The sequence below is a fragment of the Mastigoproctus giganteus genome, chromosome 2 (assembly GCF_048544385.1).
Source record: "Mastigoproctus giganteus isolate SK-2022 chromosome 2, ASM4854438v1, whole genome shotgun sequence".
NCBI lineage: Eukaryota > Metazoa > Arthropoda > Arachnida > Uropygi > Thelyphonidae > Mastigoproctus > Mastigoproctus giganteus.
Genome location: NC_143576.1, coordinates 243951739 through 243976508, shown reverse-complemented (window position 1 = coordinate 243976508; position 24770 = coordinate 243951739). Strand labels below are relative to the sequence as shown.

At 35.7% G+C, this 24770-nt stretch overlaps 1 protein-coding gene across 3 annotated transcripts in view; it reads right to left on the bottom strand.

The window, feature by feature from the left end:
* Positions 1-7321: 7321 nt before the first annotated feature.
* The window catches only part of Coq7 (ubiquinone biosynthesis protein COQ7, mitochondrial), a 51321-nt gene continuing 33872 nt past the window's right edge, over positions 7322-24770 (bottom strand). For 2 of the 3 annotated variants that reach the window (XM_090389807.1, XM_090389808.1), the window contains one exon: positions 7323-7863. In XM_090389807.1, coding sequence (XP_090245933.1) covers positions 7586-7863 — 278 coding nt within the window. In that variant the 3' untranslated portion in view covers positions 7323-7585. Of the gene's footprint in view, positions 7864-24770 lie in introns of all 3 variants that reach the window. The other variant, XM_090389809.1, reaches the window with a different exon arrangement.

The following is a 24770-nucleotide window of genomic DNA, read 5'->3' as shown; positions in this document are numbered from 1 at the left end:
GCAGTGGTATAATTCTACAGCAGTTGCCTGTGGGTTACATGCATGTCTCTATTTGCAGGTTGTTCCCTGGCTTCTCCAACAAATATTGCAGCCACCTCCATTTTGGATGTAGCTGCATTATATCGTCTCTTATCTTAGTCTTCTATAAATACCATGCATTCATTGTTAGATTGGTCTTGGTTATTTGATGCAATTGTTTATATGACTCAACAAATGAGTTTTAACCTTTCGCACCATCTCGTCCAATTGTTGCATTACTTCGGCTGTACACCCTTGGTCTGATTGCTTTTCAAACTGTTTTGTTGTTGCTTCAGCAGAATCGTAAATTTAAAGTTGTCCACATCTTGGCTTATTTGCCTAGTTTGGATATAGCAGTGAGACCAAATGGTAAATCTGGACATGTATTCTAAAACAGTAGGGACTATTTCCAGGCGGTGATTAAATCTCTGCGCCCATTGATGCAAACACCCTTGCTGAGTTGTGCACTCGCATATGGTCTCTGTAGTTATTAGCTTCACGTATCCCCTGTAAGCAGCTCTCCTAATAGAGTAGTGTCTCAGACAGTAGGTCAAGTGAAACCTTTCCGTTATGACAGCATAACGGAAACAAAGAAATGTGTTACAACATACATTTCCTATGTGATGCTCTTCCACATTAATTACAGCTTGTTGATTATTCACATCCGGTACTTCTTTGATGTCCCTTGGCATCTTCCCATTTCCAATCTTGCTTCTCTTTCTTCAATGTTTTCTGTCCGTCATCATAGATCTCTCCTGTTTCATTAGCATTTATTTTACATTTTCTCAAAGTTCTTACCCACTGTTCCGCTTCTTAAAACGTACATCGACAGCTTTCGGGCATAGACTGCCTTCCTTCTGTCGAAAAACGTTAGTACAAAAATTAATAAATACCCGGTGTAGTGGTCATGCGAAGTGAACTGCGCCAACAGGTGCTGGCAACAATTAGCAGTTGGAAAATTTCGGCAGCATACCTAAGCGTTTTATATATATAGGTTATATTATATTAGGGTCACCTGTAGATGATTACGTATACCCGTCTATGTATTGTCTGTGCTCTCTGTGCGACATGCCTGTTTTGCTGGACAAAAAAAAAACAAAAACAAAAAAATTCCTGGCACTTCACTTTGCAGGCCTGCTTATTCCAAGAATCACTTTCACCTCTGCCTGAAGTTGTTAATCTATTCCTCCGTGTATGTCCAATTTAGTAGTTTTCCATCCATGGTAAAAAAAAAAAAAAAAAAACTATCCCTTTGAGATTTTCGATTTCCCCGAGTCGCTCATGTCGTTTTCAGAACGGATGGAGTCTTCGACGTTTGGCAGATTTTATAAGTTAATATAAAACAAAATGTCGCTGTTCACAGAAACTGAGGATAATTTAGACTGTTTATTCGAAATTATCCTCAATTGGCATTTGCAATACACCTTTCTATGCAAATCACAGCAACTGTCATACTGTTGAGTGCTACATTTAAGTGCAACGTATCCTTGTGTGAATAACTTTATCAATACTAGATTGTAAACAATTCATCTTCCAGTACATCTTATTTATTGGAGGCTAGAAGCAAAGATCTGGCAACACCCATCTCTTCGATACTGTAGTACGAGTGGTCTTTTCAGGTTACGAGCATCAAGACTTACAGTACAGTCCAAAAGTAGTTTTGTAAGGCAGTCAGTGGATAGTCTGCTGGACCAAATTATATTGGTAACTCCCTAGGAATCTGACTCCTATAGAAATGGAGGGAGTCCAAGTAATGTGTTATCATGGAGGGCACATTAATCCAAAACTTTATTGAATTTGACTTAATACTTTCAGTAAACTTAACTGTGAAAATATCTAAACCTCCCACAAATCTTCCTTATTCATTTCACAAATAAGTTGTCGCAGTTCTACTGTCAGTGATGATATCTCCATAAGAGGGCAGTTAGGCTAATTAATGACTCATCTCTAAGTCTCTCTACTCTATCTCAGACATTGTTTCCGCTGCATGCCTTTTCTATAGATACTTCCATGGGCACTGTTCTGAATTGGCTTTATAATTCCCCCTCTCTCTACCAAAGCAATCCAATGTGCCACTAGTCAACATCTTTTTTTAGTGTCCAACTTGAAACTCACTGAAGCAACTCTTCCTCTTCCACATTTATTCATTCAACTTCTGCTTAATAACAACCTTCCTTCGTTTTCCTGAAAATAAAATTACAGAAATTAAGTTTAACGTTAACAAAGCATCTCATCCTCTCAACCTCCAACCCATGCAAAGAACTAAGTAATGTAGGTTCCAATACCTCTCGTGTTTGAGATTTCCATTAAAAAAAAAAAAAACACAATATTACTTAGGAAAGAACTAAAACAGTTATCACCCTGACCTGTGGGTCATAATTACTGAAGAACCAACAAACAACCCAAACTGATGTAGAACTCTACAGTGAGTTATGGCTGAGTGACGTCGAGTTTATTTGTAACTGTTAAATCAATTCTTATGAATCAAGCCTACTTCAACAACAAAAATAATGTTGAAGAAAGTCAATTACATTCAAGCAGTCATGTTCTGTAAAAAAAAAAAAATCCTCATATGGAAAGTAGAATACACAAATTACACTGGCCACCCAATTCCATTAATTCCAAAGTTCCATTAATGGTATCACACATTTTGAATTTGAGTTTTCACAAAAAAAAAAAAATCATAATGCACCAAATGCACACACAGAAAATTATAATCTTAGCATGCTAAAGTGTTAATGTCATAGTCCATGTTTACAAATATGTTGTATTTTTAGCCTAACTCCAATTACAATCTTAACAGTTCTACAAACAAGTTATGATGAAAAAAGTTCAGTGAATATCATCAAATATTCATAATGGCTACCTAATTCTAGATCTGCAACAGACAATGTAATAGTATTTAGTGTATTAAACATGGCTATTGTTGGTTAAAAAAAAATAAAATAAAATGTTATTCAATAACCTGCATACAATGTTAATTCCTGCAAACACATACTTGGTCCACTCTCTTCTTTTAGGCAAATGAGGTGGGTGCAACATGGATTGTTTGTCAACCAAAGACACTGCATGTTATTGTGAAGAAGGCAACCATTTTTCAGCTCATTTTTGGTAGGCAAGTCAAGTGCTTTAAAACTTCTTGGTAGTAGGCTGCATCAACAGTATGTTTTGGAAGAAATTCTGATAACACTATCTCTTCATCAAAATATGCAATCTCCACATATGACTCACTACTGTACCTTTTGGATATTGAAATCAAATCATATGCTAATATTAAGCTCATGAAATCCTTGTCACAACTAACAAGCATTCCATGTCATGTTCAAAATTGTCATTTTCAGTGCATATGTAAAATAGTAGTAGTAGAGGCATATGATACAAGAAAGCAAAATTATGTAGCATCACCCAAAAAAAAAAAAAAAACATTTCACACATTCATTCCCTCTAAAAGTTTGTCCAGTTCCTCCTTGAATTTATTGAAGCTTTCAACTTCCACAACAGATGGTAGTTTGTTCCAGCAATCAACCATCAGCTGGCTAAGTGATTTTCACATATCTATTCTACAACTGTCTTTCCACAATTTGAATTTATGCCCCTTCAGGTTTGTAATCTGAGCAAAAGGGAAAATCCCATCAGAATTGAGGCTGCTCAAACCCATTCAAGTCCTTATACACCTTGCAAGGTGCCTAGTCTCTAGATGCTGCAATTTGCAAAACTTATGCCTTTCTTGGTAAAAGCACCCCTTTGTTTTCCTCACCAATCTTTTCCTTCTCTGTAGTCGTTCTAGAAATTCTAGATCCTTCCTAAAATGAGGCCTCCAGATCTGCATGCAGCACAAGATGTGGCCACCAATGCTTTATACAAAGGGATAATCAATTTTTTCACAACTAGCAAAATTCCTGTATATCACTGGCAATACCAAATGACCTCCTCTGGCAGCCTTTCTGCACTGCTCAGAACACTTTGTATTTGACTGCACAATTACTCCCAGATCTTTTTTCATTCTCTACCAACCCTACATGTACACCACACAGTTGGTACATTTCTTTGGGGTTACTTCTTCCCAAAACCATACTTTGTATTTGTCAATGTTAAATTTAAGTTACAACTTCTCAAGACCCTGCTGCAATAGCACACTGCCATTAAAAACCTTTGTTATCATCTGCAAACTAGGACATTAAGCCTGATATACTTTCATCAATATTGATAAAGATACAAAACATCAGACCCAACATAAAACCCCGGGGGCCTCCACTAATAAGGGTAGTCCACGAAGAGCAGCATCCATTGATTACCACTGTCTTCTCCCACTCAATCATCCTTTTATCCATTGTAGCAAATAACCATTAATACTTTTCTGAAAATGCACCATGAAATCATCCTTATGAAACATTCACCAAATACACCAAAAAATTTGCCTCTAAGTAAATTTGAAATCCAGTTAAATTATTATACTCTGCTCAAGGGAACGGTGAAAATAACCCGAGATCTTTTAAATTCATTACACAAAATTTAGTTGTTTCTTGTATCTGATATAAAAATTATTTTACGGATCCAGTTCCTTTGAAACCACATCATAGACTCCAATCAAATTTGTCAGACAAGACTTTCCCTTAACAAATCTATGCTGTCTGAATTATTAGTGCAGTCTTGTTGTGGGAGGTTTCATGGCACATAAGCTACTTTGGCTATAATGCATCTATTTGTTATTTATAAAAAGGAAAAGAGAAAGTCTCGTAAAGTCTGCAGTCTTGTCTAGATGATCTTGCAACGGTTCATTAACCAGTGATTCCATTATTTTCGTCAGAGGTGAAAATGTTCAAAGCAGTTTTCTGCTAGACTGCTGCATAACGGGTTAAACCTGTGCATGCATGTTCAAAAATGCCAGTGCAAGCTTTGCTAACTATCTTTTAGCTGTTATGTGCACAACAGTATTAAGTCATTCACTGAACTTTTTGATCAAAATCTTGTACAATGTGCTGCATGAATCAGTCTACACACACTCAGAATATGTAGGGCACACTGTGTACATGTGCAAGCATGTAACTACAAGCTATGCAAAGCAGCAACCTTCACCCAAGTTAAATTCTGCAATTCAGAATGATTTGTCATATTACAGAAACTGCATATCTATATGCAATCCAAAACACATTGCCAATCACCCTTAAGGTGGCTCAAGATACAGCACTGTGCAAAAGTCTTAGGCACCTTCTGAAACTTGAAAGATATGACATATGAGAAATGTTAGGTCATTAAAAAAAATAATAATTCTGTTTATGTTTAAATTAACGTAAAATAGGTGAATAAGCACAGCATCTTGAGAAAGCAGTAAAAGTTGCCCAATAGCAATTCTGGCAATAAAATGTGCAAGTAGGTATTGCCTCTGTGGTTACCAAATACTGAAGTAAAGTGATCTGATAGTCTACAATAGGTAAAATATTGAAAACAGTTGATAATCAATATAATTCATGCTGTAAAATGTATCTTTTTTTTTTTTTGTCAGGAATATTTAAAAAACCTAAAAAGGACTTTGTACAAAAAAAAAAAAAAAAAAAACACAAGTCATGGGTAAAGTAACAGTGGCTACAAGGTATAAGAGTTATTTTGCACCAACAAGGAAATTCTCAGAATGAAATTTCCCATCAAACAGGAGTTTCTAGATGTGCCATACAACACATTTTGAAAAAATACAAAAGGTGGCAAGGTGGAAGATAAAATTTTGAGTGGGAGACCAAAAAAAACTGGCCAGAAGTGATGAACATCTTAGGATAACATCTCTTAGAGACAAAAGAAAGTAAAGTACACTTCTTGCTGCAGAACTTGCTCAAGCATCAGGCACCCAAGTACACCATCTACTGTAAGAACACTCAATAGACATGGCCTTAATGGTAGAGTTGCAGTCAGGAAACCACTTTTATGAAAAGGAAATAAGACAAAAAGGTTTAAATATGGACAACAGTACAAGGCTTGGGGAACTGAACAGTGGAAAAAAGTCTTATGGAGTGACGAGTTGAAATTTACGATTTTTGGAACAAAATGAAGGCAGTATATTAGAAGAACAATCGAAATAGCAATGTATACAATCAACAGTAAAACATGGTGGATCTGTCCTAGTCTGGGGATGCATCTTTGCAAGTAGAGTTGGTGATTTGGTTGGAATCCATGATACAATAACTGCAGAAAAATACAAACAAATGTTGATTCACCATGCTGTGCCCTCTGGCCTGAGGCTAATTGGTCGAAACTTCATCTTTCAGCTTGACAATGATCCTAAGCACACTGCCAACACAGTAAAATCTTACTTAAAGAGAAAACAGGATCAAAATGATCTGCAACTAATGGAGTGGCCACCTCAAAGACCAGATTTGAATATTATAGAGCCTATTTGGGATTACTTTGACAGAAAGATGGAATGGCAGCCAAAATCAGCAGATGAACTGTGGAATGTTCTGCTTGATCATGGAACAATATTCCACATGAATATTTACAAAAACTTCAAGACAGTATCCCTAACAGAATATCAGCATCTTTGCAGGCAAAAGGTGGACATATGAAATATTAAAGATAGCATTCATATTTGTTTTTTTGTAATTTAACTTTGATCCACAATAAATGTTTTGTTTATTTCAGCCAATTTTATTGCTTTATACTACACAATTCCTTTCCCACAGTATTCCAATGCCTGCCTAAGACTTTTGCATATTATTGTATATCTACCTCTAGTACAGAAAAACTGGTCTTAAAAGCAGTTTTCCAATACTATTGAAATTCCACCATTAAATATAAAATGTCAAATTAAATTAACTGAAAATTGAGTTTCTGTATACTTTTCATATGGCATATCCAAGATAAATGTGAAATGCAGACTTGCTTTTCAATTAATATAAACAACTAGTTGCCTTGCATTTCAAGTTTAATGGCATGATTTTACAGGTTGTGGATACATTTACAGAACTTGAATTTGAAATATCTTAATCATTTGCAAACAAAAGAATGTAGATAAGTTATTTATATGCATAAAATTAGTAAATGTTGAATATAAAAGTAGCATGTTTGAAATTTTACAGGGCTGCACATATAATAAAGGCTTTAAAGAAAAGAAAATGATCTGGGGGAAAACAAAAAAAAAAAAAATGCCAATGATATTTGCATTTACATTTTAGACAGAACCAACTGAATATTGATATTTTCTGAACATGCACCATGAAATCACCCTGACGAAATATGCAAGAAACATTCAAATACTGTTTAAAATTTTCCTCACAAAGAAAATTTGAAATTCAATTAAATTTTTATACTGCTCAAAGGCATGGTGAAAATATCCTACAATCTTTTAAATTTGTTACACAAAATTTTAAGTTGTTTCTTGCAATTTTCATCAATATAACCATGGTCCAAATCTAACTGATTTTAGTTATGTAAGATGTTCCACAAAAATTAAAATTACTAGAATAGTAACAGTTAAGCTGAACTCTGACAATGCCTGCAAGACAACCAAATGAACTATCAGCTAAAAATAATCTCCACTCCTGGTTTCCTTGCAATAAAAAAGGACATTTTATGGAGGCTAAAATTTTTCTGCAATCCATATTGCTCCTCGACATCCAACTTTAATGATTTCAGACATAGTTTTATAGAAGGGTGCTTTAACTGCATCATGTTCAATTCCTGTATCATGATGGTGCTGCTCATCATCACGAAATTTCGTAAGCACATCCAGCAACTCCTTATTAGCTTCAGGATCAGACATGAGTTGTCGTATCTGGTCATTGTAGTGATCAGTAATTACTTCTTCCACAGCTACTGTACAGGCCATTGCACTTTCTTTACCAAGTAATGCTGTACCTAAACAATTTTTAAACCCAATGTTTAGAACATATATAGAAAAGTGTAACAATATTGAAAGTACAAACTATTTTTTTTTATACGATAAAATCTTGCAGCATACTATGAAAGGATGGGTTATTAAGTGTATTCAAAATTGAATGTTTACAATGATAATCATCCAAACATTTAAAAGATTTTTCAAATAACTCATCAGCAATACAAGGTTACTCTTAATTCAATTACATTAGGACACTGATACAAACTTTAAACCCTTTTGGAATGCGTGCCACAGGCCGCAGTAAACTGGAAAGTTTGAAAGAAAATCAGTGAGGCTTGCAGCTCAATGTATTTGTACAAAATGCTTAGTATTAATATTGTATATACTGCAGGGGCTAATGCGTTTGCAAGGTGTACCACTGACAGTTCACTTGTCAGATGGACTGCTACCGACAAGGGCCCAATCACCAAGAAATTTATACCTTATGTGAATGCAGTATTTCCTAAATCTCCAAATTGGTTTTCTCCTGGTCTTTATACCACCTACCTCATTACTGGACACTGATCAATAAACCATAAATTAACATCCATGGGAATCATTGACAACCCGTACTGTGCATGTGGTGAAATAGAAGACTGGAACTATCTAGTATATACCTGTCAACACTATGAGGTCCTCTGCAGCATCCTGTTTACTCAAATACAAGATAACCCTCAAGGAAATGAACACTTATTCATCACAGAAGAAAACTACTACTATGAGTTTACCAAGTTTGCACAAGCCCTCTTCACAAGACGGAGCACCCTACTGCCAACACAAAATAGGAACAACCCAAACATCTGATTCTAACCTAACTGGCCAACCGATCTTAACCTGGATAGGATCAACTGGCGTATGGACCACCTCATTCCTCAGTGGCAACTTGCACACGGCTCTCTTGCTGTCTTATTTATTGTCCTTTCCGGGTTTCCCCTTTCAACTGATGGCACTTATTGCTCCACTGATAACCTGGAGGATACCTTCGCCTACATCCTCCATATTTCTAGCTATACCCTCCTTTCTTGCGTACACTCTGTACTTCCGACTCTACTTTTTTTTTTTTTTTTTGTCTCCGTCCAGGAAGCTCTGGCGACCCTGGCGGAGACAAGCCAGAGAATAATGGGCAGACTGGCTACCTCCTAGTGTGTGTGGGCAACGTGGAGTACCACCAGGGGCCCTGCAGCCAAATGCCAGGACACACAACAGAACATAACGCAATGTCATATACAACACACAACACTTTTCTGGCATTTACAGTAGTACTGTATTCCTTCACATGATTTTTGATTTGGTAGTTGTTGGCGCATCGGCTTCTGTGGCCATATTGCACCTCCCAAGGTTTTTGCAGTACTTTGATCCAAGCCCGAGGCGGGAATCGAACCCGCGACCTTTGGGTTGCCGGGCAGGTATTTTACCCACTCGGCTAGCCCGGTCGGCGTATTCCTTCACAGCGAACATATGGCGCAGATGTGGGAAACCACAGGTGGCACCTGACCCTAATACTATGCACACTATGACAGTTCACTTATGCTATTATTGCAAGTTGCAAAATTTTTCATTTTTAAAACAACCAGTATTACATTTTATATAATTTAACTCACTTAGATGAACATACTGGTTCTGGAAGTAAGTACATCGATCTGTTTTTGGAGGTAATTAAGTACTGCCATCTCTTATCTGTGTTTCTAACTAATAGTAGAAAGAGCTTTCAACAGACAAAGGACATCGTACCTGTTGGCTACAGTTGTCTGATTTTGGCTTGAAAGTCAGAAATTCTCGGGAATTTAGATCAAGAAGTTGAAGTGATACATATAAACAGATGTAGAGGATATTATTACTTCAGAAAAAAAAAGGCAACAATTTTTAAAAATGGACAATCACGTCAAAATAAGAAATTAATATCTAAAAGCATGCATGTAGTTTCTTCACAGAGAACAACCTTATTGAAAACTCAGATTACAAAACTGACATTAGTCTCTTTAATGGCAATTTCAATATGCACTACATATTTATATTTAAATATAATATTATGCCAATTCAGAAGGGAAATGCATCATTGTCAGTCCCACGGTCAACCTTAAATAAACAAGTGGCTTCATAAAATGAAAGGCCCAACTCAAACTTTTCAATAAACACCCACTACTGGTACTTTATAGAACAAGCTACAAATTATTATTTTTTAAATTAAAAGTAATTAGATTTTACTTTGTTGGAAAATGATAAAGAACCGAATAACCAAAATACCCATATGGATCTGGGCAGACAAAATTAACATATTCCACAAATGTTACACTAAGCATTAAATTAATATTAATGAAACTGCTTCCTTATTTTCAATACCATAGCATTTTGTGTTGACCTCAGAATATTTGCAAAACAATTACAGACCTTCAACAATGATCACAATAGTTAGCTAGCAATTAAAACAATACTAAATACAAGTAGTCTGGTAATCTCAAGGTATTATGAGATTGTCACAAACAACCGGTGAAATACCACCACTTTGCTTATTGGAGGCTTGAAGTGGTGAAACCCATGTTTAGTCTCTAGAGCAAAGTTTCCGGCATCCCCCCCCCATACTTCTCTTTCAACCCATGCACGGTACTAAGTACTATAGGTTTTGATACCTTTCGTGTTTGGGGTTTTCATAAAAAAAAAAACTACACAAAGAATAATGACAATGTTCAGCTGCACAGCTTCATGTCAGCAGTGCACCAGGAAGATTATGGAATTCTACAAAGGATGTGCCATATATTCTAGACTTTTTGCCTTGGGAATTTGTGCTTAATCATATATTTGCCATATAATTTTATCCTACTTCTCAGAGCTATCTTCTGCATTTTGTGCAATGTTTTGATCACATGATCAAGACATTTGTTGATTGTTTAACTGTAGACTGTAATGCAAATAGATTTCTCTGTAAACAATATTTCCAAAACTTGAGAGTAAAGTCAATGAATTCTATAAGTTCTTTTCATATGATGAAAATCCTTGTTTTAATGAGGGAAACAAATTGTAAAATTCATAGGTACATACAGGCGCCTTACCTTTACAAACCCTTCACGGCACTGCCTTTAATCCAAGGATGTTATAATAGACTTAAATCAACCTTAAATTTGACTATTTTTTTAGTGCTTCAATAGGTGACATATGTCAGAATATATGGTAACAAGATTGTGGCATATACAAAGAGGTAATTATTTCACTTTAAAGCAGCCCAGGCCATAGCTAGGTTTGAAAACCACATTTTAGGAGCAATCTATAAAACAGATTACTTATGGACACAAGTTGCCACCTATATATGTTATAGATAGATCTGTTTTTTCAGATACAATATAACAAGGAAAACATGATTGAAATTAGGGAAAGATAACTGCAATAAAATATGGGTGGAAGGGAAGGAATCCATCTCATCTTGTGAAATCAAGAAACTCAAGTTCAGAAGCACAGTACATGCACACATTTGAGTGGACCATGGTTCAACCTTGCATAACTAAATACAGTTAACTGCAATCATTTTCGAAATGATTAATTAGAAACCCCTTTCACCTAGTATCTGCCCTACAGAATCTTATTTTTCCCAACTGCAAAGAGATGGCAGAGATAAGGTACCTAAATGTTAAATAACAGATTACACCACTTACCATTACTGTTATCTATCTAGTGTCAAATGTGTTATAACTGGATTCGATTAAATATAAATTGCTTTCAAATCAGTTTTACAAACAATCAAATTAGTCAGTTTCCCCATTTGCTATACATTAGTAAATAATGTCACTACAGTGTGCCCCAACAGAATGGACTGGGCAAAAGATATGAGATGACCCCCACCTCAATTCACTGATAAAAAGTTTTCTAATAATGTTTGAGCCTGATTTTTAGAGGACTATATTCTCAAGCATAGTTCAATTTCAAATGAGGGGACTTTACAAGCCTTTAAAAACCATTAAGACTATGACACACAAAAGTACAGCTATTTGAACAAACAGTTATCCCTATTAAGAGAGTCTAAAATTTAACTCATACAGATACAATAACTAAAAAACTCTAATGAAAACATTGCTAAAACTATGAAAAATATTTCAAGAGGAAAACAATTACCACTTTAGATTTGAGACACTCACACACAACTTCTGATTTTCAAAAAGTTGGAGATTGTTGGACCATAAAAAGGATTAAAGTTCACACTACATTAGAAATTAATTTTCCCTTGAAAACATACAAATTTTATCCTATTATGATAAACACCGTGTATATTAAAATAGGGACAAAGGATTCATTACCAGTACAGTACTCTTTCAAAGAGCAGTCATTGGTATTGTGTTTAACAACATAAGGGCTGCTGTGGCCAAATTATGTCTATTCATAGTTTATGTAGAAGCAACATATTGTCATAGATGTTAAATTATATCCTCCTGAACAGGCCAATAAATTTAAAAAATATCAAAACTTCGTCTATATTTGCTTCATTTCCTATAAAATGAGATAGATCATGTGAGATATTCAACATGGAAAGTGACTGAAAGGTGTTTGACCGGATGGTTGAAGGGATAATCAACCAGAAAATGGACTAAGTTGTCTTTGACAATATGAGCACTGCAGTAGATTTTCTTCCAATAAGAGGAAGAGATAAGTATGACGAGTGCTGTTGTGGAGTTTTATGACACATTGGCTACCAGGGCCATATTGCGTATTTCAAATGGTTAGTACGAAATATTAACTTTATTGTAATAGGCGTTATATTTTATATATACCTATACAGTTTAGGAAGGTAAACTGTTCTGTTTTATTAGTAACATTTCCGAGAATCTGCATTTACGAAAATGACTGTGCATTAGCAAATGATTTAAAGGTGTTTGAACGAATATTTAGAAACTGGGGACAGTCCACTAATAAATGATGAACAGTCAGTTGTACATAGGGTTGCCAGAAGTCCTTTATTTCAAAGGACAATTTGTCCTTTATTTTCATTTGTCAATGCCTGTGCCTCTTAAGGGCAGTGGTGGATTTCCGCACAGGCACGCTTCGGACCCCACATGCACAGGGGCCCAAACTTGCAAAAAATTACAATTTCATTTCAAAGTTTTAACAGGGGTTATGTTAAAAACCCTCTCAAATGCAAAATCCACCACTGAGAAATGAATCATAAAAGATAATCTTAACCTATTCTAGCCTCTCCAGCTTATATATGTAGTTTTTATAAAATGGAGTATAATGGCTTTGTTTAAACTGTTTTTCCTATAACTTTACATGGGAAACATTTATCTATTTCATTTATACAGTTATACCTACATATTTCATGTTATATACAAAAATATTCTGAAAACTTTTTTTTAGCCACCAAAATTGAAATTTTCTCCCAAAAAGAAGAGGCTTTCTTCATATAACAAAAATTGGAGGCAAGAATACGAATGGCTAGCTTCAACAAATGATTCTCATGAGGTGAGATCGTCTCCCACGCAGAAATGTATTTAAAGTTGGTTATATGGGCATCTTGGCAGTTACTTGGCTAAAGACTAACAAGCTCATAAATCGGCAAATTCTTCAAATCTTCTTGATAGGTTTCTTGTGAAAAAGAATACGAAAGAAGAGGATTTAGTTATTGCAGCTGAAATAACTCATTCATCATTTGTCACCATTCTTATAACTCAGATTGTAGCATGAAACTGAACTCAACTTTACAATGATTCAAAAATATGTGAAAATTGTCATTGTTTCTAATGTTTTAAATAAATAAAAATAAATTTTCTGTTTATACTCCGGGACGACCAAACGGTCAGAGGAGTTTACAAGATACACAGAATACAAAAAACAGCACCGTATTCAGTAGTCACGGGCTTGAACCCCGGGTCACTCAAGGCAAGTATACTTATGCACCCGTGCGCCTGACCACTAGGCTACAGCGGCCTTTAGGCAAAAAAGCATTGGATGATTTAAAACATCATGATCCATTTTTTTTTTGTTTACAGATTGATGCTTCTAATAGTAAGAATATGAAAATGTTTCTTTTGTCAAATTCAGTACTTCAAAGAATACAGTCCTACAAACTATTTGGTTGATTTTTTTGAAAATGCTGATGAAAGTGCAGATGGGTTTGAGTGCCTAAAAAATTTAATGAGTAATTCAGGATTGGATTGGGGCAAAGGGCAGCAAGCAATGAATTAGGGTTGAATTTGAAAGTGTCTGCAATTCTGCCCAGACACGACAGGAGGGAGTATATGATGAGAGCCTTGTCGATCAATTCGGCCCTGAAAAGATTGTGCAAGGCTCAAGGGGTAAAATTTTTTTCAGCCTGGTCTGTACTTAAATAGAAAGGGTGCAATAATATTTGCTGATGCTATCAAGGCAGTGTTAGGTGGGTTGGAAAACTGCTAGCTTGGGGGGGGGGGAAGGATACAAGGACTAATAGATTAACAGTAGCCACTGGCAGAGGTGAAAGTGATTCTTGTACTGCTTCTATTGGAATGAGCGGCAGCAGCAGCAGGCCTGGAAAACAAGATGCAGGATGTCAGAGACTGCTGGGAGTCATTGGGGTACAAGCAAACACATGGGTTGTGTTAGGGTAGCTAAGAATAGGAACAGGTGCATGTATACTTGCATGTACACCAATGCTAGGAGTTTGGTAAATGAATTTGAGGTATTGCTCAAAACATCAAAGGCAGATATTGTTGGGATATCAGAGACATGGTGTCACACAGATATAAGGAATGCAGAACTGGAATTTGGGGAGTACAATGTGTACAGAAAGGATAGACAGGACAGGAAGGGAGGAGGGGTTATGCTATTAGTTAAGAAACACATAAAATCCAAGGAAGTGAAACCAGTCGACATCGCTGGACAGTGCAGTGTCGAGTCAGTTTGGTGTGACATAAGCATTGGGAGATCAAAATTGAGAGTAGGAGTGTGCTATAGGCCTAATGACTCAGATGAATATAATAAGAAACTGTACAGGGAAATAGTGGGCCAGAAAATCAGTCTTATAATGGGGGATTTTAATTTCCCAGATATTGACTGGAATTTGTGGGTTGGTTACTCACACACTAGCAAGGCTTTTGTGGATTTATTGATGATCGTTTTCTACATCAGCATGTTCAGGAGGCAACTAGAGGGAGTAATACTCTTGACTTGATTATCAGTAGTGATTCTTCATGCATTAAGAATCTGCAGATAAAGGAACCACTAGGTGGCAGTGATCAGTGTGCTGAAGTGGGATTTACTCAAAGAGGTAACTACCATCAGGGGTAAAGGGAAGAGTTTTTGCTTTTGTAAAGGTGACTACGATGGTCTGAGACAGTATTTAAATTCTATACAGTGGGACCAACTGATGATGTTACCAACAGCAAATTCAAAATGGGAAGCATTCAAAGAACTTATCTTGGAAGCTACTGGGCTTTACATACCAACTAAGAAATATTGTTCAAGGTTTAGGCCTAAATGGATGTCAGATGAACTAATGAGACTTATGGCAGAGAAGAAAAATGGATGGGATACATATAAATTAACGTGTGACACAGAAGCCTATGATAGATATAAGTTGATCTGTAACCAAGTTACGAAGATGGTTAGGCAGGCGAAGGCAGATTACGAGAAATCTTTGGCAAATGATGCAAAGAAAAACAGCAAAGAGTTTTTTACTTATGTAAACTCTAGAAGGAAGAGGATGAATCAGATTGGTCCACTTGATATCGACAGTTGAACTGTTGATGATCCTGCTCAGGTAGCTAACAAACTGAATGAATATTTTGCATCGACATTCACACATGAGGAGTTATTCAGCGAGGGGAATGCCAGAGGTGTATTCAACTCTGGCAGTAAGCTAGATAATCTTGTAATAACTGAGAGTAAAGTGGAGGAGAACTTGTTGAAGATAAACACAAGAAAGGCACCTGTGGTGGATGGGATCTATCCAGTTATATTAAAGGAGGCAGAAAAGGAAGTAAGCAACTCCCTTAGCCATAATTATGAGAGCTTCCTTGGACTCAGGGGAGGTACCCATAGACTGGAGATGCGCAAATGCAACCCCAATTCAAAGGAGGATCAAAGGCTGACAAGTAATTATAGACCTGTGAGTTTAACTTCTGTTCCAGGAAAATTAATGGAGGCACTGGTTAAAGAAGCACTGCAGGATCATCTAGACAAGACTTCAGTCATAACTCGGACACAGCATAGTTTAATTAAGGGGAAGTCTTGCCTGACCAATTTGATTGGATACTATGATGCAGTCACAAAAGAACTGGATGCAGGGAATAACTTTGATATTATATATTTGGATCTTTTAAAGGCTTTTGATACTGTTGCGCATGGAAGACTGCTGCACAAATTGGAGCAGTGTGGCTTTGGAGGCAAATTGCTGCTATGGATAGAGGGGTGGTTGAGGGGGAGAAGACAGAATGGTAATCAATGGACACTGCTTATCGTTGACTAATGTTATTAGTGGAGTCCCTCAGGGATCAGTGTTTTCTGTATTTATAAATGATATTGATGATGGTATATCAAGCTTAATGTCCAAGTTTGCAGACGATACAAAGGTTGGCAGGGTTGTTAAGGACACTACTGACACTATGCTGCTGCTGCAACAGGATTTGCAAAGGTTGAGCAGATGGGCTGAGAGGTGGCAAATGAAGTTTAACATTGACAAATGTAAAGTACTACATATGGGAAACACCAATGTATGAACTCTGTGGTACTACACTGACAGTGGTAGAGAATGAAAAGGACCTGGGGGTAATTGTGCAAGCAGATATGAAGTTCTCTGAGCTGTGCAGATAGGCTGCAAGAGTAGCTCATGGTGTCTGTACAGTGATATACAGGAATTTTTCTAGCAGGGATTAGGAGGTGATTATTCCCTTGTATAAGGCAATGGTCAGGCCACACCTTGAGTACTGTATACAGGTCTGGAGGCCACATTTCAAGAAGGATGTAGAGCTGCTGGAACGAGTTCAGAGAAGGGCAACAAGATTAGTGAATGGAACAAAGGGTTGCTCTTACGAAGAAAGGCTTAAGTTTTGCAAAATTATAGTGTCTGGAGACTAGGCACCGGCGAGGTGATCTGATAGGTGTATAAAGCCTTGAATGGTTTGAGCATGTTCAATGCCGATGGGATTCTTCCTCAGAATAATCACCTGAGACAGCATAAATTCAGATTGAGGAAAGACAGATGCAGGGTAGATGTGTGGAAATTTGCCTTTAGCCAACAGGTAGTTGGTTGGTTGGTGGAACAGACTTCCATCCCTTGTTGTGGAAGTTGATAGCCTAAATAAATTTAAGGCTCAGCTGGACAGGTATTTCGAATGAACGGAGGGGTGAAGTGGAAGTTTTCTTCTTTTTGGCTGATGCTGTATAAGCTTGCTTTCTTGCATCATATGCCTCTATTAATGCTAAGGGTATCTTAGTTTCAGTGCAGACAATGCAAATTGTAATTTTGGGAGTAATAAATCCTTATTTCAAAATATTAAGATATTAAATGAAGACTTAAAGCAAACTGCCATACATTCATAATTTAGCTAAATATGCTTTTGGTAATTTAGATACCGATATAGAAAATAGTGTCTTGAAAATACATGGTCATTTTTCTGTTTCTGCTAAAAGAAGGGATAACCTTAAAGAATTTCATGAGCTTGCCAAAACAGAGTTTAAGGAATTTAAGGCACGTACCAACTAGATGGCTTTCTTTCCAAACATGTATAGAACGAATTTTGCTTTCATGGAAATCTTTGAGTCTTTACTTCTAAGCAAACCAAAATTGAAATAATGAAAATTCAATATAGGTCCCTATAATTATAGAATTATATATTTTTTTTCTCAATGTATGCAATTGAAATAATTTGCAAAACAATAAAAGCTTTAAAAGAATGAAATGTGCCAGCAATATTTTTTATATAATGAAAGATTTAAAAAATTCACTAAAGAATCGTCTTGATCATGAATTTTTTGGGTATCAAGTTGATCAGCATTTTCAGAAATTACACCCTGTAGTTAAAAGCATAGTAATAAATGATTTCAAACCATTTTATAATGCTGCATTCAAATATTTAGGAAAGAAATTTAATTTTAATGAAAATACTCTTCTTTGAAACTCAGCAAATTAAGCTTTTAATTTGCTCCAACTCATTTGTAGCAGAATATTTTAAATTAATAAAAAAACTAAAGTTGGATATGAATGATTTATTTGATGAGAGGTTTCAGCAATGAAAGCAAATTATGAAACTGTGTCAACCTCTAAAAAATTTAACTTCGAGTCAATGGCATTTAATTTTGAAGTGTTGATTTTAAGCTTTCAAATATTTTCAAGGTCATTTTATGTTTTTCCAGTGCCCAGGGACTTCAGCAAATTCAGAAAGGATTTTTAGTGTAATGAACTCTAAGTGGAGGGATGGGCAAAATAGATGTCCAGTTTCACTCATAAAAAGCAAACTAATGATCTACTTCAATTTTAAAGATTTTTCTGAGAAATTTAAAAATTATGCCGAAGTTCTTAAGGCTGCTCGAAGTAGTACAAAATATGTTCAGCGTGAACGATTTCTAGCTTTAAACCAGTATGAGTTATTTTTTTTTTTTTTGCTTTTTTTCACCTACCTAAAATTACTTTAGCTTGATGTTAAGTTAATGCACTAAACTTGCATTAAAATATTTGGATCAATTCATGCTTTTTATATCATCCATATCACTCATTATTCTTATATATTAATCCATATCCTTCCCCATAGAAAGCCATAGTTTACCATTAATATTTTAAATTCTAAATTAAACTAAAATTTAGAAATATTTATAGTCATTATGAAAACTAACTTTTAAACCAAATCTAAAAAATATAAACAAAATGTTTAATTATTAACTAAAAAAAAATCATTCAATTTTCCTTTTTTGGGGTGGGAGGTAGGTGGAGTGAGAGTTGGAGAGTGGCAGCATTAATATTTTTGAGTGTCCTTTAATCCAATAATAGAAATCTGGCAACCCTAGTTGTACACGACATGAGCATTGGGGAGTGCTGTCATTCATTAATAGATACTAAGCTAAAATTAGTATTCTAATAAGAATGCTTATAAGTATGTGTATGCTAAAATTATTTCATCATGCCTATTTTTTCGAAAGCTGGAGAGCCACAGCTTTGGTTCTATTTGGTAGTTTGTTTCCTGGATAACCATTCCAGATTAGTGACCAGCTATTACATGTTTTATGGATAATGTGTTTGTAATCTGTATATGGAACTTCAGAAGTCTGAGAAGTAGTTTCTGGTTGTTTGGCTGCAAGATCTGCTCTTTCATTGATGGCTATTCCACAATGTCCTAGGATTCAGCAGAATGTCACAGTTTGGTTCGACTCATTACAAGCAAGTAATTTGGAATATATTTGTTTTATTATAGGGTGAGAGGAGTTGTTACTACTAATTATAGCAGTGACAGCACTGAGTGAGTCAGTGTATATTAAAGCAGGTGTAATTAAAAGTTCAGTAAACCGATCAAGGGCTAAGTTTATAGCATAAAGATACTGCATTCTAATGGTAATGAAACAGAAATGGTGAATGAAGGGAAGATTGCTGCAGCACCTACTCGAGTCTCAGTTTTTGATCCATCTATATAGATTTTAGGCTTCCAAGTTAGATCATGTTTCATACAATTGTGCGATATTGGAGGGGAACAAGGTGTTCCTCTCCCACTGTTGAAAATAGTTGCAGAAATATTTGTCCAAGGTGAATCATCAGGAAGTGTCATATCCTGAAATATGCTGCTGATTTCTGTAATCCATGTTTGAGTCAGTTCTTTAAGTCTAAGTGGAGCAGGTCGGTTTTCATTTGGTTTCCTGTTGTAAAATGACCCCCATTCAGTATTGTACAGACATCTCCAACTAGGGTGAGAGTGAAGACGGCAAATCTTTGCAGCATACATCAAAAGTAATGTTTTCCTCTGAAAATGTAAGGGTGGTTCATGAGCTTCGATGTAAAGGCTCTGAACTGTGAAGGTTTTGAAAGCCCCTAGACTCTCGGGGCACTGTGCTGGATCGTATTCAATCGCTCTAAAGTAGTTTTTCTCTGAGAGTTATAACATTGGAGAGCGATAGTCTAAGCAGGACCTGATGAGAGCTTGATAAAGATGCATCGGGGGTATGTTGATCAGCAACCCATGATATGGATGACACACATGGAGGATATTCAACTTTTTCAAACAGATAGTTCGAAAATAGGCCACGTGCTTGAAAGTTCAGTTTTCAATCTAGTACCAGGCCAAGAACACTGACTGAACAAGAGGAATTGAAATGTTATTGATCTTTAGCTCAGGATTGAGATGAAGTATGGTAATTTGCAAGTGAGTAGTGGTGGATTTCTGCTCAGCAAGATGGTATCCATTACGTAAGGTCCATGATTCTTTTCTAGAAAGAGCAATTTGTAATTATCTTTCAAGAGTATTCATACTTTGTGACTGGCAGGATACGGTGAGGTCATCTGCATACATATATGATGTATCTTTAATAATACCATGATGCCAAGTGGTATCAAAGGCTTTCTGAATATCTAGGTTCATCACTAGATGTTGCCTCATGAAAAAGCATTATGTATGTTGGGTTCAATTTTGAGTAGTAAACCTAGGGTAGATCTGTTTTTAAGGAAGCCATATTGGTCAAAGATTAGTCACCTAGATGTTAATTGAAACAAAATCAACAGAAGAGAAAAAATCCAAAGATTAGTACCTAGGATTTTTTCTCTTCTGTAGATTTTGTTTCAATTAATACCAACTGATTATATAAACGTCAAGAAAGATACCGTTATAGAATTTGCCTTTTCAGAAGCGTTGGGCCAAGTTTTGTTTATGGCACTGCTGTTTAGACTGTTTAAGAATATTTCCAAAGCTTTGTCAGAAAGACTAAACCGAGTCTTTTCACTTGTTTAAGTATTTCTTTCACATTAGGCATTCTTAAAGGAATTATTAAAATGTCTAGCACGTCTTGAGATAATTCACACCGACCACTCCAGCCCTTACTCGAACCTCTATAAAAACATTGTCATATGAGGTCAAACAGGCTGTCAGGTGTAGATCTGCCACCTTCCAAATGTAAATAATTATGGGACACTACTTATGGCATGATAATTTGTTTCTTCAGATGTGTTCAATGCCCTTGTAGCAGCCATGCCAAAATGTGTACAAGCAATTATGCAAGCCTATGAATGGTCATCTATATCAGGTAGGGCATCCTCTTTTAATGTCCTTTCGTCGGTGTGTGTTTATACATCATCAAGAAGAAACCCAGTAGCTTTAAATGCCCAAGTTTTTTGTTACATGTGGATAGCAGCACCAACAAGTTCTGCATCATATAACACATAAGATATGGGAGTTCCTTAGCAATTAGCAATGCAACCCAGAGAGAATTTTGTAAGCAAGACCAAGTCCACCAAGCAGCATATTTTTTGTGTTAAAAGGGCAGGCCAACATTTTCCAACAAGATCATATGGCAAAGGCAGTTAATTTCATAAACAAACAGTTTAATGATAGGGTCATGATGTACAAATTGGAGCATTGTGGCATTAGGAACAAGTTACTGTTATGGATAAAGGAATAGAAGAGACTGGTTATTAATGGAATCTCCCAGGGTTCAAGTGCTGAAGTCACTGTTTTCAATATTTATTAATGATATTGATAAAGACTTAAATCTAAGTTTGCAGATGATACAAAGGCTGGCAAGACAGTTAATGACAGTAATCAGGATAGTTTTTTTTTTTTTTTTTATCTTGTTACTGTAACAAGATAAAAAAAACATTCTTTTTTCATTCAGTACGTAACCGTTCAGTAACAAAAAAAGTTACTGAATGGTTAGGTAATAAGGGAAACATTTCTTTTGCTAATGCTATATGAAAGTTTTCTTCCTTTCATCATTTTCTGCTGCTACTACTAATACTATTCAATATCCTCAATGACATAGGATTGTATTATCTTGGCCACTGTACTCATTACATCTTAATCCTTAATTATTTCCTGTGGAGATTTCTGAAGGACAATATATATTAGAAATAATTCCTATATCATGAAAAAATAAAGGTTGAAATCCCAGCAGTCAAGAGTTCTCTTAAAAAAATAAATACCGGCTATGGTTATGTTGCAATTTACATTTGTCTGGTTAACACTTTCAGGGGCAAATTTATAAGCACAAAACAGGCCCAACGAGAGTTTACTTAATTTTGAAAATTCACAAAAATTAAAAACTTTGTACACAAGCTTTTAAATATTAATTTTCTTGATTTGGCTTGGTCATCCAAAATTAGAATAATTTTTTCAAACATCAAAACTCAGAATTTAACAAAACAAAAAACCCATGCAGCACATTGTGGATCACTGGAATGAACCTTTTGGTCATTAAGGAGACCAATTTAAAGAGGAATTGGATAGCCACTTTTTTTTTTTGGCAACAGGAAAGGTATGAATGATAGAAACTGTTTTTATCTTTTTTGGAATACACAGAAAAAAAAAGCATTCTTCGTTCTTTGCTTATTATTTAGTCATAACAATAATTTTGGCTTTTACAAGAGAAAAAAAACCTAACAACAGTGGCTGAGAGGTGCAATCTCACCAGATTTTAAAATCAATTTTATGATCCAGTCTATAAAAACTGTCTACAATTGTTTAAAAACATATGAGATGAAAGCACTTACTGGAAGATTTGGAAAATATTCTGAAACATTTCAAACTTTGGAAAAAAAAAAAATAAAATAAATAATAATATATATAGTAGTAAAGTTCTATAAGCACACTAAGCAGATAAGAAAAAAAAGAGAAATTTTTGAAACGTATCATATGTCAAATGCTCCAAAACATACAGGGCAGCAGTAAAGGAAGCAAAAGAATATATAAATGGATAGAAAGAAACATTAAAATGGGGTCTCCAAAGATGGATGTGAGGAGTACACAAAGTACCTGAATTAAAAGGGTGTAAAGGATAACAGAAAAAAAAGAAATGTAGTAATGAAAAAGGTGAAAGAATGTTAAAATTCTAGTATGATTATGAATTAAGATAATTAATGACAGTTAACAAGCCAATAGGAAGCAGTGGGACTGTGGAAAAAGAAAAAACAAATTACAAAAGGATACACAAAAATTAAAGGTGTATAACTGATTCAGATATGGGTGGGCAATTTTAGAAAGGTCAAATATAGGGATGGCAAATATGCAAAATCTGAAGACAGTTAAAAAGAAAGATTGATACATGGCTAGGAATTTCATCAGGGTACTACTCCTGACCATGTATCAGGAACTGCATTTCCAAACTTGTCCATAATACAAGAAATAGGGAAAAATACAAAAGTAAAGTCTATACGTTACACAAATGGAAGCTAGCCTACAGAGTTTTTCCATTACATCAACCCCTCTCCCTTCCTTCCCTGCTTTATTCCCTCACTTAATATCATGGAAAGTACCTCAGGCATAAATGATGGCTCACCAGACTGTACCGTCCAAACTACCCTAGCACCACCTTTGTCACTCTTCTTCATTATACTATTTGCTATCCTCCTTGAACACAATTAGGTTTTCAAAAGCAATCAAGATGCTATTTTCTACTACTCACTGTTTTCGCCTTACAATAAGTTCAGCATCTATATCACGCTACTTTACAGTCTATTCTCTATACTTTCCAGGGAGCATGCAACATGCATTTAATCCATTCTTACCCAATCATAATTCTAAGTTCTATTACTTCTATTTTCCTGTGCATGACGCTTCACCTCTTCATATACATGCCAACTATTAGCAGGAATTTCTCTTTTGAAATCTCCTACGCTACGTATGGGTACGCACTCCGCGGCCCTCTCCCCAGCTTTAGCATGACATGTTAGTAAGTACCACCCCGACCCACAAATTTATTTTAAGTCCTCATTCTCTTTCCCCATCATCTTTCTTTCTTCAAATTTTATTTTCTTAGTATTTTTTATTATTTTCTTCTGCCTCTGTAGGGTCAGCCACAAGATATATATCTACTTTCACTCTTTTCCCGAATTTATACTCTCCAATATCATAGTAAATTATGCTACCTTGAGTATATCTTGTGTTCAAAACAGAGGCCCCTACTCATATGTTGCATTTCCCTTGGTTTTGACAGCTGACCCCTGATGAAATTGACAAAATCATTGCAATGAGTAATTTTACTTTATTAACTGCATGTTTTTTTACAGGTACTTTCTTGCAATTTTACTATGGAATCAACAGATAGACCCCCCACCCACAGAAAAGGATAATAAATGCCTATATAACCCTATACATAATCTGTAAAACTGAACCAGATTCTTTAGATTCAAAATCAAAGATTTCATTCTCAACATATTTGTCAATCAAAATGCAGCACATGCTTTATTGGAAAAGTTATGACAGTGCACAAGCTGAAAGTGATCAGCTAGCCACCCTACACACCAATAAGGTCAGTAATTTAATACAGTCTGCACAAGGCAGAAACGCAACCTTTGGAGTAGATCAATACAATGGACTACTTATGCCTAACTTAAAATTGATTCCCAAATTCCCTGCAGCACATTATATGTAGGAGGATACAATTCTCTGATGAGAAAAAAAATTAAATAAATCTGAATATAATTTGTAAATAAATTTGATGTATTGATTAAGTACTTCAAATACATCAAGGATAGTGGAGACATGGTATGGTGTCAACCAGACATAAGTGATGAGTTTAAATGAGTACAATGTATACAGGAAGGATATGAGGGTTTATGCTCGTAGTTACGAAGCACATTAAACCTAAGGCACTGCATCAAGTCAACATGGGTGACAAGTGCAATGCAGTCTGGTGTGATATAAGCACTGGGAAAACAAAATTGAGGAGTGTTATGTTGACTGACATTTATAGGTTAGAATTGCCATGATGCAAGAAAGCAAGCTTATACAGAATAAGCAAA